At 45.2% G+C, this 18857-nt stretch overlaps 1 protein-coding gene across 2 annotated transcripts; it reads right to left on the bottom strand.

The window, feature by feature from the left end:
- Window positions 1-7265: 7265 nt before the first annotated feature.
- Window positions 7266-14184, bottom strand: Pdp2 (pyruvate dehydrogenase phosphatase catalytic subunit 2). Of its 2 annotated transcripts, XM_046434979.2 has the most exons (3): window positions 14044-14184; window positions 13440-13547; window positions 7266-12242 (listed from the first exon to the last, which is right to left on the bottom strand). In XM_046434979.2, the coding sequence occupies exon 3, from the start codon at window positions 12203-12205 to the stop codon at window positions 10613-10615; it is 1593 nt and encodes a 530-aa protein (XP_046290935.1). In that variant the 5' UTR covers window positions 12206-12242; window positions 13440-13547; window positions 14044-14184; the 3' UTR covers window positions 7266-10612. The 2 variants fall into 2 exon arrangements, with proteins under 2 accessions (XP_046290935.1, XP_046290936.1); XM_046434980.2 differs by lacking the exon at window positions 13440-13547 and having other exon boundaries at window positions 14044-14175.
- Window positions 14185-18857: the final 4673 nt, after the last annotated feature.

Here is an 18857-nt window from a genome sequence, read left to right as displayed (position 1 = left end):
AGCCAAGGTGCCCACACCATGTTTTCTGGCTGAGTTCTAGGGTGTCTGAAGCGCTTGGGTTTCCTAGCTACCCCTTGTGGTCCTGTCACAGAGCAGTGCTGAGCGCACAGATGGTCCTCTCCTGACCCCCTATCCCTTCTAGGGGCCTGCCTTTTCCCTCATCTAACAGGTCCAGGAATTTTCCCTGGATCCAATCCCTGACCTCAGATGAACATGGACAAGCTGGCAGGATGAACACTGACTTGGGGACAGATGGCATCTGACTCAGCTCAGGGTAGGGAGTTTTGGTAAAGGCAGCTGGAGAGGGGAAGGGTAGCTGGGCTTGGACAAGTGCCTGGGCAAAGGTTCAGAGATGTGACTAGGCTCAAGGATTGGGACACGCTGCAGTTTCCTTGAGGCTGGAGCTCAGGTTTAGGGTAGGCTAATCGACACTGAAGCTGCAGACACAGGGTCCGGGGAGATTGAACTGAATTTCATCTACCAGTCAGAAATTAGATCCCGATTCCTTTTCCAACTCTCTTTCCCTCACAACTACCCGCAGCAGGGTTTTGGCCAGAAATTGGCGGCTGGGTTGGGCAGGTCTCCAGGGAAGGCCAGACTGGCTGATTGGAATCCCAAGACCCCCCCAGGTGTTAGAGGCAGGTGTTAAGTACCAGGCCACCAGCTCTGCACTTCACAAGGTGGCTGACGTCTGGGATAGTCTTATACCCAAAAAATGCACTTTCTGTCCATCTTGGTCTCTGGGGAGTGACACGACACCCAGATCCTTTGGGAACAAAGTTCATACTGAAACCCAATTGAGACCTGGAAATGCCCCCCCCCCCACTTTGCCACTCTGAACTTCAGCCCTGTCTGGTGGCCAACAAAGTTTTAGCCACTGTCGAGAGCCATCCATGGACTACGTGTGGACCAAATCAGCATGGAGCCCATTGAATAGGAAAATCTGGTATTTGGGAACTTCCAGTGGCAATCTTGCTGGTAAGATCGCTTAGGTACATGTGAGTCCTGTTCAGCTCTGCCAGGTCCCACATAGCACCAGAGATGGGGTGACCTGCTGTAGCCACACAGCCTCTCAGAGATGGGTGTGACCTACCAAGATGCCAATCAGTTAGTTGACTGCAAGATATCATGAAGCAAAACTCCACCCCTGAAACCTTATCCCTGACTTTGATGTACCCCCTTAAATAAAACCACCAGAGCCATTTTCTAATTGTACTGTTCTAGCTCCTACAGGACTGGAAGAATCTATCAGGTCCTCCCTTAAAATTATAATTCTGACTTTGTCTTTTATTTCTTTACTATTTCAGACTTTATTTTCTCAGGTGGCTTATCCCCTCCTGTGCAGGAAAAATTACGCTGGGGAGGTGCTGGCCCCCTTGCAATAGGCCACCATCTTCATGCTGGGGAGGGGACACATGGCTCCACTCCTTCCTGAGACTGGCGCCAAGGTTTATGAGCCAGTGCAGAAGTCTCTGAGAGCCATATGGGTGGAAAAAGTTACCCTGTTCTAAATCAGCCAGCCTTCTGGTGATCTCATCCCCTTCCCAAGATAGTTCCACTCCCCTCCCCCACCCGCCTGCCCTGGCCAATGGGGTAAGTCACGAGGGGGGAGCCGGTAAAGGAGTGTGTCTGCAGGCTAGGGGGGAAGTGTTTCAACTTGGGGTCACACTGTATATTCTGTTGATTTCCCACCCCCACCTCCCATTTATAATATTTACAAATAGCAGTTTTCTGTCAAATAAACAATAAAGGTCTTCCGCCATGTTTTCTTTTCACATGTCACTTTTTAAAGTGTGCCAGGATGGATGTAACAGAATCTATGTGTCCAATCTTGGAGGAGAACGTGTCAATGGTGTACAGTTTCTCTTTCTTACAAACACCAGTGCCATGACCATTTTTGTTCAAATCCCCACCTGACACCCTCAACCTCCAATGAATACTCACAGGTGTTGGGTGGGAGAGTAGGCTTCATTGTGGGCCTGAGGAGTTGTGGGCCCTTTCCCAAACTGCCAGGCCCAGAGTAGGGCGGGACCAGCAGACCTCCCTCCTGCTTGTTCCAGACTCACATTCCCCAACTTCTGCTAACTGTTGCCCTCCCAGCCACAAAGATCAGGCTGACAGGGAACACAGGGAAAAAGGCATACACATGGTCTCCTCTAGCCTAAGCTGGAGGCTGTGTCCACACAGTCCCCACCCCCGACACAGACTGGTACCAGTCTCAAGAGGGACCCCCCCCCCAATTCCATCCCCTTCACATCTTGACAGGCACTTACTCCTCCAGTTTTTGCTAGAACATTCCTATGGATTGATAGCTTACTCCTTCCTAGTTGCTGCCAAGCCAGTGGGGAGCAAGTGGAACTTTTCTTTTAATCAAATGAATAAATATTCAAAAGAATTACATGAGTGCTAAGACGCGGCTTTGGAGTCAGACACCAAGATTTGAAACTCAGCTCTGCATTTACTGGTTTTGTAGCCTAAGGCACAGCATTTTACCTCTCTGGGCTCAGTTTCTTCATTTGTAAAGTGGGTTAGTAATACTTATATGATTGTGTGAGGATTAAATAAGATAATACACATAAAGTCCTGGGCACAGCACTTGGCCAGAGTATGTGCTCACTCAATGTGGCCTAGTTTATAATCTTAAATTATCATAAACCAAGTCCCTGACATGGCTCCTCCCTGGCCGAAAGGAGATCAGAGTGGCCAAGAACAGAACTGAAGAGATAGGAAGTGAGGTGGGCAGGGCCAGATCACACTTGACCTTGCATGATGTATAAGAAAGGGACTGAGGTATTTTGGACTCTTTGGAAGCCAGAGAGGGTGAAAGGGCCAGAGTTGGGAGGATGTCACTGAAGTTTTTTTTTTTTTTTCCTAATAAAAAAATTTCTAGGAGCTCTAGGGAATGTAACTCAGTAATAGAGATATGATTAGCATGAGAAAGACCCTGGGTTGATCCCCAACATCAAAACAATAAATAAACTTCCAACATCAAAAATAGAGTGCATAGTATAATAAAGCTACTTAAATCATGTATCAGAGTCACCAATTATCAAGACTATGCCACACTTTAAGTTTACCAACCCCCAGTGTCATTTTTACTATATTCTCTTGGTTGTAAGCAAGTGGCTAAGGTCAGCCCGGATTAAAGGGGAGGGGAATTCGACCCCACTGCTTGATGGAAGAAATGTCAAAGAATCTGAGATATCCTTAAACCCATAACTGAAGAAACAAAAGGAAGAGGATTCCAAACTCCACCCCAGGAATGACTAAAAGGCTGGCCCAACTGTTGGAAGAGGAAACTCCAATTTGTGGGGGAAAATCAAGACCTTTTTCTTTTCTCACTCTTCCTTCCCTAACATTTTTTTAAAAATTCTTATGCAACCAAAAAAACAAATAACCCAATCAATAAGTGGGCCAAGGAACTGAACAGACGCTTCTTAGAAGATAATATACAATCGATCAACAAATATATGAAAAAAAATATTAAATATCTTTAGCAATTAGAGAAATGCAAATCAAAACTACTCTAAGATTTCATCTCACTCCAGTCAGAATGCCAGCTATTAAGAATACAAACAACAATAAGAGTTGGTGAGGATGTGGGTGGGGAAAAGGAGACACTCTTATATTGCTGGTGGGACTGTAAATTGGTACAACCAATCTGCAAAGCAGTATGAAGATTCCTTGGAAAACTGGGAATGGAACCACCATGATCCAGCTATTCCACTCCTTGATTTATACCCAAAGGACTTAAAAACAGCCACATCAATGTTTATAGCAGCACAATTCACAATAGCTAAATTGTGAAACCAACATAGATACCCTTCAGTAGATGAATGGATAAAGAAAATGTGGTATATATTCACAATGGATATTACTCAGCATTAAAAGAGAATAAAATCATGGCATTTGCAGGTGAACGGATGGAGTTGGAGAATATCATACTAAGTGAAGTAAGCCAATCCCAAAAAACCAAATGCCGAATGTTTTCACTGATATAAGGGGGCTGATTCATAATGGGGATGGGGGAGAGCATGAGAGGAATAGATAAACTTTAGATAGGGCAAGGGAGAGGGAGAGGAAGGGAGGGAGAATGGGGGTAAGAAAGATGGTGGAATGAGATGAGCATCATTACCCTAAGTACAAGTATGAAAACACAAATGGTGTGACTCTATTTTGTGTACAACCAGAGACATGAAAAACTGTGCTCTATTTGTGTAATATGAAGCAAATTGCATGCTGCCATCATATATAACAAATCAGAATAAATTTTTAAAAATTATTTTGCAATGTTGGGAATTGAACCCAGGGCTTCCTGCATGCTAGGCAAATGCTCCACCACTGAGTTATACTCCCAGGCCCCACCCTAACATTTTAAATGCATTTGTTGAGTGCCTACTGCATGCCAGGCACTGGGCTGATTCCTGGGGATCCAGAGGAAAGTCAGACTAGGTCCCTGTTGCCAAGAGGGTCAATAGACATAAAGACAGGAAACACCCAAGGAGATATGATGGAGGGTCAGTACATGGGAGCCAGAGGAGGCCTAGAAAGTCAGGAACGTCGCCTCAGTAGAATCTGACTCAATAAGTAGGCGTAAGCCAAGATTTGGTGAAGGATAGTGCAGGTGTTTTGGCCAGAGGAAACAGCAGGACAAAGGCCTGGTACATTCTAGGAACATAGTGCTTTGTGTAACAGTTGGGCCCATACAACTGGGGAGGACAGAGAGAGGTCAAGGAGGCCAGTAAGAATCTGAGCTCTTACCTTAGGGTGATAAGGAGCCATGGAAGGGTTCTGAACACAGGAGTGACAGAGTTGACTGCAGTGTGGTGGGTGGAAATGACTAGAGGAGCAGTTGTCATTTGGGGGCAGGGGAGGATAAAGGTGGTTCGGATTTTTCTTGAAATTGGCACAGGATGTTGGCAGGAAGGCATGGACCCCAGGGTTGCTGGAAAAGTGGCTGTGGGAACTGGCTGTAAGGAGTGGAGTAGGGAGGATGGGATCAGAGGTGTAAGGTAGTCTACAGAAGAAAAGCCACACTGTCACCATAGCAGCCACTCTCTGATCACATGTGATCTACCACCTTCTCTGCTGCAATCTGGGACCCTAGCAGCCCCTTTCCCATAAATCTGAGCTGGGTGACCACAAATCAGAGTCCTTCTCCCATCCCACACTTGTTTTTTGCCCCAAAGACTTCTAAGACTTTCCAAAGCTTGTTTCAGCTTGCAGTCACAGAGAAAGCTTGCTCAGGCTGGGGCTAGGCCTCAGGAACACACTCCTCCCACCCTGGCTGCATCTGGTGTCAGCATGGCTGGATGGTGACATCTAGAGGCAGCCTCTGGATCTCACATGGCCTCGGGCTTTCTGCTGATGTTCCGCCCATCACGCCACTTGCAGGATTTAGTGATCAAGCCACTGGGTAGAGGTGGGAAAACCCCATCTCCTCCATCCTCAGTACCAAAACTCTGTTCAGAGTCAGCAGATTCCCTGGGACCCCAAGTGCCCCACAAACCAAGGAGCACACTGGTTTGTTGATGACATTCCCTGTCCTCCCACCCTCTGTACCACTTTGTTTCAGAGGTAGGGTCCTCCCAGCAACTCAGCCAAGCCTTTTCTCAGAAAGTCAACACCCTGTCCTTACCTCCATCAAGGCCCATCCTCTGTCTTCATCCCCAAGTGAGATTACAGAATGGTCTGCCCCTCTCCTGCAGCAAATCTTTCTTAGCTAATTATTCATTTCCATCCAGCCACATCCATGGCATTTCTGGATCTGGACCCTCTTTGCCAACTCCCCTTGCTTCTTTCTGCCTCCAGGACACCACTCACTCTTCTCCTCCTACTTCTCTGAGCCTCCTGTATGCTAGTTCCTCTTCATTTACTCCTCCTTTATCATCTATCCATCCATCTGTCCTTCCATCCTTCCTCATTCATTCCACATTCATGCTTGGAGCAGGACAGGGGCCAGGCCTGAGGCTAAAGGGGTGGGGTGGGAGGAGAGTAATAAGAGTGACAGCCCTGGAAGTAACACCACAGGATATTGGGGAGTTGAGGCAGGATTCCCAGCTCTCCTCCCTACCCCAGGCTGATGCCAGAGCAAGCCATGCCCATAGCCCTTCCTGAGGCCACTACACTGCCTTTCTCATTTTCCCATCCTAGAAGTCCCCTGAGGGGCTCATCGCAGCCAGCCACATTTAGCCAGCTTCCCCTCCCCCTTCACTGCAACAATGTTCCAGGAGTCCTGTCCCCAGACACTGGGCTGGACCAGATCCTGGGCTTCAATCCATGTGCTCTCTTCCCTGGACTGGCCCTTCCCGTTCCCCACTGTGGCTGTGTCATAGGCCTCTCAGCCCCTAGCTGGATTGGGCCATTCCTAGACAGCTCCACATGACTGGCTCTGGGGCATGCAAGGCTCAAATAGAGGTAGGCAGGCATTCCTTCTGTTTATCTGCTATAGGGAGAACAAGGTTGGGCAGATGAGGGCTTTCCAGAATCCTGGGAAGGCAGGAAGAATTGAGATAGGAAATGAGTGGGTTCTGGAGTGTCCCTCCCCAGACTGTTTATCCACAAGTCTAGGCTGCTTATTCCCTTGGCAGTAAAAGCTGGCACTGGAACCCTGGCCTCCTCAGCCCTGAAGTCCCGGCCTGGCCATTTCTCAGACCAAGACATGCTTGGAGAAGACAATAAAGCCAATGAGACAATTTCTGACCCATGGAAGTCAGTAAAGGCTTACCCATCCTCCTAGGGGAGCCACCTGAAGTGGCAGGAGGATCATGAGTTCAAAGCCAATCTCAGCAACAGTGAGGTGCAAAGCAACTCAGTGAGACCCTGTCTCTAAATAAAATACAAAATAGGGCTGGGGATATGGCTCAGTGGTTGAGTGCCCCTGAGTTCAATCCCTAGTACCCGCCCCCCCCAAAAAAATCTGCTCCTTCTAAAAGCCCAACACACACACACACACACACACACACACACAGAGAGACAAAATCAATATCTATCTAAAATCCCAGTAGGCCTTAGCCCTAAATGTATGGAGACCCTCACAGCAGAAGTTTATTCCCTTTTCCTTTTTCTCAGGTCTCCCACATATGGTTAACATAAATGAGGACTTCCTGGGTACTCAGCAGCCACCAAAAATTTGTGGAACACCATGCTTGTCTTTTGGGTGGACTCTTAGAGCCTAAACTCTTCCTTGGTCAGATAAAGGTGGTGAAAAAAAACATAGTGTCCTAAGGGCTAGAAAATTAGTGTTCATACCAAAGGAAGCCAAATTTCATTTTACTTCTTTTATTTACAAGTTTTGATTAAATAGCACTAATGGTTGGAGAAAATCAGTGTCAGATATGAACATTGGTTACAATGCCAAAATACAAATGCCAGTAATTATTAAAGAACATGGTTAATAATTATTCCAAGAGAATGTTTAATAAATATTTTCTGGGAGGCAAGTTAGACATCAGATGCCCCAGAAGGAAGGGACAGAGCCTGGGTCAGCTCAGGAGATGGTTAAACAGCAACCAAACATACCTTCCCCTCAGGTCATGCACATGGCAGCTCTATCACAAGCTTATTGAGGTGTCATAAGTATGGGTCCCCCAGCTCCAAGACTATACCAGGGCTTTTTCTGTCATGGGGATCACATTTCAGAGACAAGTGAAGAATCATTTTCTGATGAAACCAAGTTGGCTCAGTTCCAGGATGTTCTGGTTTGACCTGGGAATTTAAGACTTCCCAAAAGTTGTCAAATAAACATGGGCCACTATGGGCTGATGGACTAAAGAGTTCAGCCAGACTCATTCTGAACACCTTTTTTTTTTTTTTATTCCACATAATTATACTCTTCTTTAACTAATTCGAGTTCAAGTTGTTTATGTTTCATTTATGTTTAAAAAGTGTCAATTTGATTGTGTCTCAAACTGAACTTTCAAGACCTATAACATTTTAGGCCAAATGTACTTCAGGAAAAAATATGTTCATACATTAAAATACCCCAAAGTTTATATTTTCATTATAATAAATTAGCTTTAATATACAAATAACATCTCAGAAAGCTGAATCTCAGTAACGATCTAGCATACCAATTTGAATTGAGAATACCATCTTCTCTATCCATTTTGACCCAGAATCGACAGAGCTATATTATTTATATATAAATAATATCTAAATTACGCCAATATTATCAGTTTCATACCTAAAATAATAAATAATTTTAAGCACCAAAGCATATTTCCTTCAAAGTTACATCTAAAATATTACATGGCCAATCTCATTTAAAAAAAAATATTTTAAAAGCCTCAAAATTGAAATCTCTATATAAAAGGAATGACAGGTGCTTTGCAAAATTTGACAAAGACCTCTAACCTCCTTTCCAATTGCAGTGTCCCAAAGCAGTAGACTATGTGCTTTAGGAAGGCTGCTAACAAGAACTAAAGTCTGGAGACAGACACACTGGAGTTTAACCAGAAGGTTAGACTCCCTGGAGCACTCATAGTAAGAACTGACAGTTCACAGCAGAAAAAAGACATAAATGGGCCATTCTTCCCTTTCAATATGCCAACTAGATAGCAGGGAAATCTAATAGGCAAAGGAAAAAAACAGGCTTGGAGACACAGGTGGGAAATCTGTGTTCTATCAGCTGCTACTCAAGCTACTGAATCAGACACATTTATGAACCATGCATCCAAAGTAGGATTCAGACCCTCTAGGCCAGTTAAGGTTCCAGGGTGTAGCTGGAATGGAAAACAAAGGACAAAGAAAAACATTAGGCAAGCAGAGTCCTCACCTCAGTTTGAACAAGGAACCATGCTAACAGAATGGTAGTGATTCACAATTTATTTCTGAGTTAAGGTCTAAGAGATCAAAGAGAATAATGATGGTTTCAGAAAAAAAAGGACCAAGACTTAAGTACCTAAACGAGAATTTCTTAGATGAAGCCATGACACTAAACAGGTGTCCTGGATGATATACAAAGAAATGTCCCCATATTAGACATATCTCAACTGTTGATTGAATGTCAGCTGGAACACAAATAAGAGGAAAACACTCAGGTTATTAGCCTTTCTTTTCAGGGGGATGGCAGGGTGAGTAGAGAGGGATCAACTAATGCAGTTTGACTACGCTGAAGAATTCTGCCTGATGCAGTACAGGAAAACCAAAATGGTCAATTTTGTGGAATTATATTTGTGTTTCTATTTAGGGACACATTTCCTGTTTAAATGCCACAGCTGCACATGACAAGAGGAAATTCATCCCCAAAAAGGATCCATGTGGGTTAATTTTTAAGTAAACAGCCTCTGTGGCCCATGGAAACCATGACAAGTTAAATTTTTATTTTTGCCTTAACTCCTATACTAAACATGATCTAATTTCTGAGAAGTAGCAATGGTGATTGATCGCATTCTAGGGTAGATGTCCCATCTAATAAGTCTTACTCCTCCCTCCTCCTCACTACCCCTCAGGATGCAGAGTCTCGGACAATACCTGTTCTCTTTAGACCCTTCATGTTTTCACCTCTCCAGATTCAGACTAAATCTTAAGTCCACTAAATAATTCTGTCTCCTGCCTAAATGTCCATCACAACTATCACACATGCTCACATAGCCTCCTTTCCTGAAACCCATTTGAATAGAAAACAGGTGAAAGACTTTCTAAGATACTCTTGTGTAGTCAGCAGCTGCAGGGCAAGACTGGGCAGAGGTAGAAGGACTGTGTCAGATGGAATTAACAGAAGAATGTTTGAAAGATATAATCAAAAATGCTAAATGCTTAAATAATCCCCTCAGGAAGTGGAGGGGGTTATTAAGTAAGCCTAGAAGAACATTTTCTAACACAAGAAAAAGGCCAGGAGTTAAGGATTAGACATAAATTACCCCCTAGTATGGCTCAAAGGTTCTGGAGTGAGACTCATTGGAGGAGACCAAATGCTGTACAAGTAAATTTAGCTGGTCCAGAGGCCTAGACCCTCTTACTCTCAGCTGAAAAACAAAACATGCTTACAGTAGGCCTGCTTGTAAGTTTGAGGATTAATTTGTAAATAAGCTAAAACAGAACTAGAATGTAGTATTACAGAAGGTCTTCACAAGAATATTCACAAAAAAGTTAGAATATTGCATAGAAAAGTGTACTGTAGTATGCTTTGTAACCCTAGGCTTTATTAATTAAACAAAACTAACAAACAAACAAAAAAAAACTCTTCATAAACCTAGAGTGTGTGATTGTGAATTCAGAATGATCAAACCTGCAGATTTTGCAGTTGAATCTCAGAAGATCCTAAAGTTCTTTATGCTTGGAATCATGATTAAATTTGCCCTTTGAAAGTTCAGGATGACACAGTTTAACAGTGTCTTTATAAGGATGTGGGCTATATGAGCCCAGGGCCAATTCTATGGTCCTCTGCCCTCTCTGCATAGAAGAGTTGACCAGTACATTCAGACATATGAAATCACTGCTACTGTTTTTAAACCTTAGCTGTTTTCCTCCTCTTCTCATGTTAGTCAAATATTCAGCAAGCTAATATCTGCCTGTCCTTTCAACAGCGATATTTGCATAGCTCATTTAAAAGTAAAAGAAAATGTTTTAAAGAGCATTTATGTTAACTGGGCAATAGGATGGGAAACTCTTAACCCCCCTTGTAATACGCATCAATTGAGTCTGAGTTAAAATACACCACAGTGACAGTGATATCATCCCTGTACATCCTTGCCAGGTCCTCTGGCAAGGTCAGCATTGCTGTCAGTCGATCTGGCTCCATCTCCCCATACTCGTTGCTCCCAATGGCATGTCTGATCAGGTGTGTGGCTGCATTTTGGTCAGCTGCGTGGAGCCCACTAACTTTCCTCTGCAGCAGCAGACTCTGCATGAGCCCCAGGTTGGCGGGTCTTTGGGCCAGGTCTGGCTTGTGGCAACCTGCCTTGGACAGGTGCCCCACCACCAGCCTTACCACATCCTCATTGTCCAGCATGTCCCACAGGCCATCGGAGGCCAGCACGAGGAACTTATCCTGGGGCCTCAGCCTGTGGTACGTAACCTCAGGTTTGGCAGTCAGGTAGGGTGGAGTATAGTAGTGTGGGGGGGTGAACTGGTAAATGTTCAGGGCCTCAGTATCAAAGCCCCTTTCTAGGACGTTGCGCTGCAGCTCTTTACTCCACTTCAGCTGAACATCCCCAAAGGCCCTGCAGGGCATGAGGACACCCAGCAGTCTGTCATCTATGATGATTGTCTTGTCCTCTGACTCAGGGTGTTCCCTTTTAAGCCGGGATAGCTCAGCTGTATTCCAGGCATTGTGGTCGTGGGTAAGGGGTAGACAAGACCACATACCATTGTCCTCCTGAACACCAAGGATGGCCCGGCAGTCACCAGCATTTGCTACATGCAAGTGAACTCCGTTGACATGGGCCATGCAAGCTGTTGCCCCAGAGAAGGCAACCTGGAGTGATAGATTCTTTGTCACTTCATCTTCCAGGGGAGCCTGGATTTCCAGTGAGATATCAGAATCCAGTCTCTGGAACGAGTACATTAATGCTTCCTCAACGCTCAGTCCCAACTCCATGTGTAGGTCAAGTAGCTCCTGCCAATAGACACGGAGGTGGTCAAGATGCACTGAAGTGATATCTTTATAGATACTATCCCCAGGATGTTTGAGCCACTGCAGGATGGGCAGCAGGGGCTTCATGTTCTCCATTGCTCCCTCCATCTGCTCCAAGGTTTGGTGGGACATCAGGGACACTGCCACATAATAGAAGAGCCTCTCGCTCACTGCTTGTGCACATGCATGACCACCATGTCCATCAAAGATGCCAAACATCAGTCCACTGGTCTGCAAGCAGGAGGCTATACCTCTCCGGTCCTCCACTGGGGAATTGGCAGCTAGCTGATTGCTCTCAAACCGCAACACTGAATTTGGGACTCCACTGTTGAAGTCAAGGATCTTGTAGGCTGATTCACCAGCACGAAGCACTTCATTTACCTGCTCAGGACTGAGCTGCAAGTGGAAATCCTCTTCCTCCGTTGATGTGTGTCTGTAGGCTTTCTGTAGAGCGAAGCTACCACAAGGAGAACTGTTTTTCAGCGTTGGTGGCACCCAGGAAAAGAGCTTCCATTTCGATTGATTCCTATTTGAAACACACCTTGAGTATAAGCGTCTGCCCCCTTGGAATGTGGCAATATGGTTCCTTGCAGAATTTAAGATCCAGTAGGACACAGTACTTGACATTCTGAATATAAACTAGCAAACGGGAATTTTTTTAAGCCTGAAAATTAAAGAGTTTAAGAAAGTTTCAAAATTTCTTAAAAATATCAACTTCTGAAACATTTAATTTGCTAGTATCCTAAACAAAAATGATTTAAGCAATTTAGAAGAGTTGATTAAATTCAAAAGGCTAAGTAAGTGTCCCTATTCCTCATTATAACACATAATCACATTCTACAAATTTGGGGAACAGGTTTTATAAATTTTCTGCTTTTACAGGGACACTGAAGGCCTCCCTTCTCCCTACTAGCCAACCCAGGGTCTCTTTTTCCTCTCCTTCCCAAATTCTTTCTCTTGCTAGACCCTATTGTCTAGCTCCCATGTACACAACCTCCCTAGCACTCAAAGCGTTCATTTAGATATCTGCTTCCTCACTAGTCTATAAGCTCCATGTGTTTAAAAACTATTAACTATCTTACCATTAGTTATTCAGTGTCTAGCCCTGTACCTGGCTGGCACACAATAAGTTCTTAAATATTGGCTAAATGTGACATTTTCAGAGGCCCAGTAACACATTATCTGTCTAGCATTGGATATACTGCATAATCTGAACTCCAGTTATCCACGGGTGGGATGGTAATAATGCCAGTCTAACAGAGTTTCGTGAAGATTTAATAAAATATGATCCTTTTGCTTAGAAAAAGGCAGTTATTTTTGTCATTAAGAATATATTCCTCCATGCTGTTCTTATAACTTTGAATCTGGCTTTCCTGTTATGAGCATTTTGTGTGTGTGCGTGTGTGTGTTCTAATCCACTGAATGAATATGTAATATGCCTCAATTGACTTATCTAATGCTAAGGACTTAGAGATTGTTTCCACTAACCTGTTATTTGTAAAAAACCTAACCACATGGCCTTATGCAACTACCTTTTCCTTACTTAGGTTTTAATCTACTTATTCCCAAATGAGGATTCAGTAGATCAAAGGGCTTGGACTCATTGCCAACACTGATTTCTAAAAAGCTTCACATCTGCCTCCAGAGAGGCATGAAAGAAACAGTTTCATAGTGCCTTTTCCAGCCTTGGTGGTATTTTTCCTTGGGCAAGGAGGAAAAAAAAAAATGCTCCAGCCATTATAATTAGCTTCTGACCCGGGAGGGAGGAAGGGCATTTCCCACGTGTTTTCAGATTTCATGATGAAATCTGCCCTGAGTTTGTCCGGATTTCGAGAGCCCTAGCACTGAGGACAGTACCCACCCCGCTAAACTTGGGGACAGGAGAGGTCAGTCAGGAGCACAGAGGGCTTCGGACACTTCCGGGCTCAGCAGAGCCGGCAGGCAGCAGCCGGGACCCAATTTCACGTCTCTAAAAAAAAAAAAAAAGACAGGTCTGGAGTTCAAGTCTATGATCACTGCCTTATAGCCCGGGCTCCAGAATCTACTAAGCCCGATGCCCCTCAAACCCGGGCGCGGCTACGTCCCAGCTAGATGCTCCCAGGCCACCCCACCGACTTGGTGCCTCTGAGTCTCCACTTCCCAGGTTGTACAAGATGGGAACTCGGTCAGGACGCCAAGCTCAAAGGGTGCTCCGGACATAAAACTACTAGTGTGGGTGTCGCGGTCCGCAGCCGAGTCCTCGGCCAGCCCGCAGGCCCACGTGGCGCGTGCGTGCGAGTGGGGTGACCGTGACCATGGGCCCAGCTTGTCCCTCCCGGCCACGGGCCCGCCCTCTAACCTCCCCTCACCCCATTCGGCTCTCCGCCCCAACACCTAAGCCCGCGCCTAGCGCCGGAGAGAGCCAGGCGCCGGCGAGGGCTGGCAGGAAAGAAGGCGTCCACATCTCAGGTCATCCCCTTCCTTACCTCGAACCTCCAGCCCTTTTCTCACCAGCTTGCTCCCTGCCGCCTTCTCGGTCACCTCAGCTGCGCGCTTGCGCACAGTGCAGCGGCAGCCGCCTCTCTGGTCCCACTTCCCGAGAACCGGCCCTAGAAGGAAACAAGCTCTAGAAGAAAGCCCCGCCCGCAATTCCTGATTGGTTTATCTTCGGAGGCGGGTCCTTGACGAACAGTAATATTGCCCAATGACTGAAGAGGACAAGAAGCCGGCAGAGAGGCGTGACTGGGAGGGGCTAACACCGCCCTCCACCCTATCCGCCCGGATTCTGACAGTACCTGAGAGCTGGGCTACCTGACCCTGCAGTCACGAGACTGAGTCCCGCCACTACGTAACGGCTGCGCTTCACAGCCGCACACCCCGAACCTAGCGGCCAATCCGGTTCCTTACTGTTAATATCCCCTGGCTTCCTATTCCTGTGTCGACCCCTCTCCTAAGTATCGCACCTGTAAAATATTCAACAACTTGGACACCTGCTCCATGGGTGCCTTAAGCAAAACTTGCCCTGAACTTAACTTCCTACCAAACCCTCTCCTCTCCTAACCCAATAATGGCCTCACCATCTGCCCAAAGATCCAGGTCAAAAACCCTGGGGGTTACCTCGAAGCCTCTCCTTCTTCCTCCCCACAATCAGTTACGAATTTTGTCAAGCCCACTTTCTAAATACCTGTCCACCCACCCATCCATTTACCTCCAGCTCCTTCATCCTATTCCAAGTCCTGGTCTTCCTACCAACTTAGTGGTTTTTCTTTTCTTTTCTTTTTTTTTTTTTTTTGGACTGGGGATTGAACCCAAAGATGTTCTACCACTGAGCTACATTCCCAGGCTTTTTTTATTTTTTATTTTACCCAGGCTGGCCTTGATCTTGCAATCCTGCCTCAGCCTCCTGAGTCGCTGGGATTCCAGGAGTGTTCTATCCCTAGAACACTACCACAAATTTTGACTACTCATTCTTTACAGAACAGCCAAAATAACCTTCTTAAAAAAAACACCTGCTCCAAAATCTTCGTTGGCTCCCCACCAACCACTGCCTTGAATTCCCAATTACACTGGCTTGTCACTGACAAGTATAACAGCAAGATTAGTGGTTGGCAGATTAAGAAAGGCAGAGAACATCAGATATTCCCCTCAGGCCCTTCTGGTACTAACATTGTGAGATTCCTGTCATTATCTGCTTCCTTACAAATTATTTTAATAAAACTCTACTAACTGTGGAAAGTCAAATGGAATCCTTCCTTGCAGGCAGAGAAAAAGTTACTTAGAACTCTGAGAATGGGATCTTCAGGAAGGAAGTCACAATGGTTTACCTGAGGAGCCTGGCCAGCCTACCTGGACCCAAGGATATGCCTGCAGGAAAACTTGTCCTGGATGAAATTTGTACTGCCACTCAGGCTTTTCTGGAAATACTAAGTAGGGATTTACAATATCTATCCTCTTGGGGGTGGGGGCGGCTGTTTCAGACTTGTACTAAAATAACTGTAACTCTAAAAATGGGTGTGAGGCAACCAGGAAGCACACTTTTGTTGTTGTTGTTGTTGTTTGTACAAATAGTTCATTTGAAGTTACAGAGGGTTATCCTTCAGGACAGATGCAGCAGAGTATAATTGCTCAAACTGCAGGCCCTGGACTGAGTCCTAGAGACACACAGATGGTCCCCACCACTTTCCTGAGAAATATCACATCACTCTACTAAGCCTCAAACAACAGAGTTTTTCTAAGTTACCACATACCCCACTTCCAAATAAAAATGTACCCTTGAGGATATTATATTGTCTTAGTCAGCTTCTTTGCTGCTGCAAATAAAAGGACCCAAGCAGAACAACTGTAGAGGAGAAGTTTATTTGAGGGCTCATGATTTCAGGAGTGTTAGTCCATGGAAGGTGCTCCATTCCTCAGGGCTAGAAGTGAGGCAGAACATCAGGGTGAAAGAGTGTGGCAGAGGGAAGCCACTCACATGGTGATCAGAAAGCAGGGAGAGCAACTCTACTTACCAGATACAAATATATACCCCAAAGCCATGCCCAATTCCTGTTTCTTCCAGCCACACACTACCACTTCAGTTACCAATCAGTTAATCTCTATCAGGGGATTAATTCACTGATTGGGTTAAGACTCTTATAACCCAATCATTTCTCCTCTGAACCTTCTTGCATTGTCTCACACATGAGTTTTGATGGACACCTCACATTCAAACCATAATATTCTGCCCCTGGTCCCCCAAACTCACAACCATCTCACAATGCAAAATACATTTAGTCCATTCCCAAGAGTCCCCATAGTCTCAACAGTTCCGAGATTGCTCAAAGTTCAAGTCCAAAGTCTTCTCTGAGGCTCAAGGCAATCTCCCATGTGAACTCCTGTAAAATTAAAAGCAATTTACGAGTATCCAATATATAAAGGTACAGAGTACAAACAAGTCCTGTAGCTCCATCTCGGCATCTAGGGCACATAGCCTTGTGAGGGTCCCTGTTACCCTGTGGCCTTGTTTGTTGCAGCCCAAGTGGCCTTTCCGTTGGCTTGTGTCTGCTCAATTTCTGTAGCTTTCCTAGGACAATATCCCACATTACTGGCATTTCTTAATCTTGGGGGTCTCCACTGCAGCTTTGGCTTCCTCCTCACTTCTCCACACTTGGATTTCTCAGGAGGTTCCTGCAGGGACTGTAACCCTCCTGCACTTTGTCTGGCCTCCCACACCTTCCTTTGAAATCTTGGTGGAAGCCTCTTTGAATCCCTAACTCCAGTATCCTGCATTCCTGCAGAACCCGAACCACGTGGTTGACACCAAGATCCGCTGCCATCTCAAGCAGTAGACAAGCCTGTAGGGATCCTTGCTACAGCAGCCTCTGAGTGTCTGGATAGCTGAGCATGTTGAACAAACTTCCCAGGCCCCCTTGTTCAAGAAGGGTGCCCCACTGGTCTCTTCTCAAAAGAATTTTCACTTTTACTCCCTTGAGCCTGAGATGGGTGTGGTCTTGTTAACTCCTGAAATGCCCTCAAACCATCTGTCTTTGGACAAAGTCTTTAACATTTCTTTAGTGGCAATAAGGTCTTTAACAACTGCAACTTCCTTAGCCCCAGTTTTACACCTGCCTTTCAAGTCCACTTTTTTCCAAATCTTTCTGCTCCTGATTATCACACAGTGCCCCCATTGTCTTCAAAGAAAATGGCTACCCCATTGCTGCAGAGCAACAAACTCAGGGAGTTCGGAGCAAACTTTGTGGTTGTGTTAGTAACAAACACTTGGGAATTTTTGAAAAATATAAGTCCTGCCTCAGTCCCTTTCTTAATTATGCTTTGAAGCAACACTACTAACAGGTTTACCAAGGTGTTAGGAAGCCTTAAAATGATTGTGTTAAGCTCTTAGAGCTTAGAGTCAATGCTTGCTCTTCCCTAGAGGAGAATGGGCAGACTCTTTTGGAAAAGATGATCTGACTTTCTCAGGCTACCACACACACACTCACACACACACACCTTTTCCCTCTACAGTTCTGGGATTTTCTTTATTTTTTTTTTTAAGTTGTAGATGGACACAATGCCTTTATTTTTTTTATTTATTTATATGTGTGCTGAGGATTGAACCCAGTGCCTCACATGTGCGAGGCAAGTGCTCTACCACTGAAGCACAACCCCAGCCCCCTGTTCTGGGGATTGAATCCAGGAACTCACACATACTAGGCAGAATATATCTCTACCACTGAGATATATTCCCAGTCCCTACTACTTTTTACTTTGAGACAGGGTCTCAGTTGCTGAGGCTGGCCTTGAACTTCTCCTGCCTCAGCCTACCCAGTTGTTGAGACTACAGGCATGTGCCACTGCACCCTGCTCTCAGTCTCTTTAAGGCTTTTCAAAACATGGGGCAACCTCTTTTGCCAACCATTCAGAGAAGATGCACCCAAGGCTGCATCTTCCAAGGGTCCTGAGGGCAAAATAATCACTCCCCTTGCTACTACCATTTCACATCCATCCTTACATTCAGGCCATATTTTCTTTTTTTTTTTTTTAGCTTTAAAAATCTTTTTTTTTTTTTTAATTTTTTATTGTGGGTTGTTCAAAACATTACAAATTTCTTGACATATCATATTCCACACTTTGATTCTAGTGGGTTATGAACTCCCACCTTCACCCCATACACAGATTGCAGATTCACATCAGTTACACATCCATTGATTTACAAATTGCCATACTAGTGTCTGTTGTGCTCAGCTGCCTTTCCCATCCTCCACCCTCCCCCCTCCCCACCTCTCCCCTCCCCTCCCCTCCTCTCTCTCTACCCCCTCCACTGTATAACCCTGAGGGTCTCCTTCCATTACCGTGCAATTTACCTTCTCTCTCCCTTTCCCTCCCACCTCTCATCCCTGTTAAATGTTAATCTTCTTCTCCTGTTCTTCGTCCCTACTCTGTTCTTAGTTACTTTCCTTATATCAAAGAAGACATTTGGCATTTGTTTTTTAGGGATTGGCTAGCTTCACTTAGCATAATCTGCTCTAATGCCATCCATTTCCCTGTAAATTCTATGATTTTGTCATTTTTTAATGCAGAGTAATACTCCATTGTGTATAAATGCCACATTTTTTTTATCCATTCGTCTATTGAAGGGCATCTAGGTTGGTTCCACAGTCTTGCTATTGTGAACTGTGCTGCTATGAACATCGATGTAGCAGTGTCCCTGTAGCATGCTCTTTTTAGGTCTTTAGGGAATAGACCAAGAAGGGGAATAGCTGGGTCAAATGGTGGCTCCATTCCCAGCTTTCCAAGAAATCTCCATACTGCTTTCCAAATT

Source organism: Marmota monax, unplaced genomic scaffold, assembly GCF_021218885.2.
Source record: "Marmota monax isolate L192 unplaced genomic scaffold, Marmota_monax_Labrador192_F-V1.1 WCK01_AAM20220418_F8-fsc00024, whole genome shotgun sequence".
Classification (NCBI taxonomy): domain Eukaryota; kingdom Metazoa; phylum Chordata; class Mammalia; order Rodentia; family Sciuridae; genus Marmota; species Marmota monax.
The sequence above is the reverse complement of the archived record's forward strand: the minus strand, read 5'-3'. Positions and strand labels throughout refer to the sequence as shown.

Coding starts and splice junctions, on each gene's coding strand:
- Pdp2 (XM_046434979.2), bottom strand. CDS start 12,205: ATGTCAAGTACTGTGTCCTACTGGATCTTAAATTCTGCAAGGAACCAT.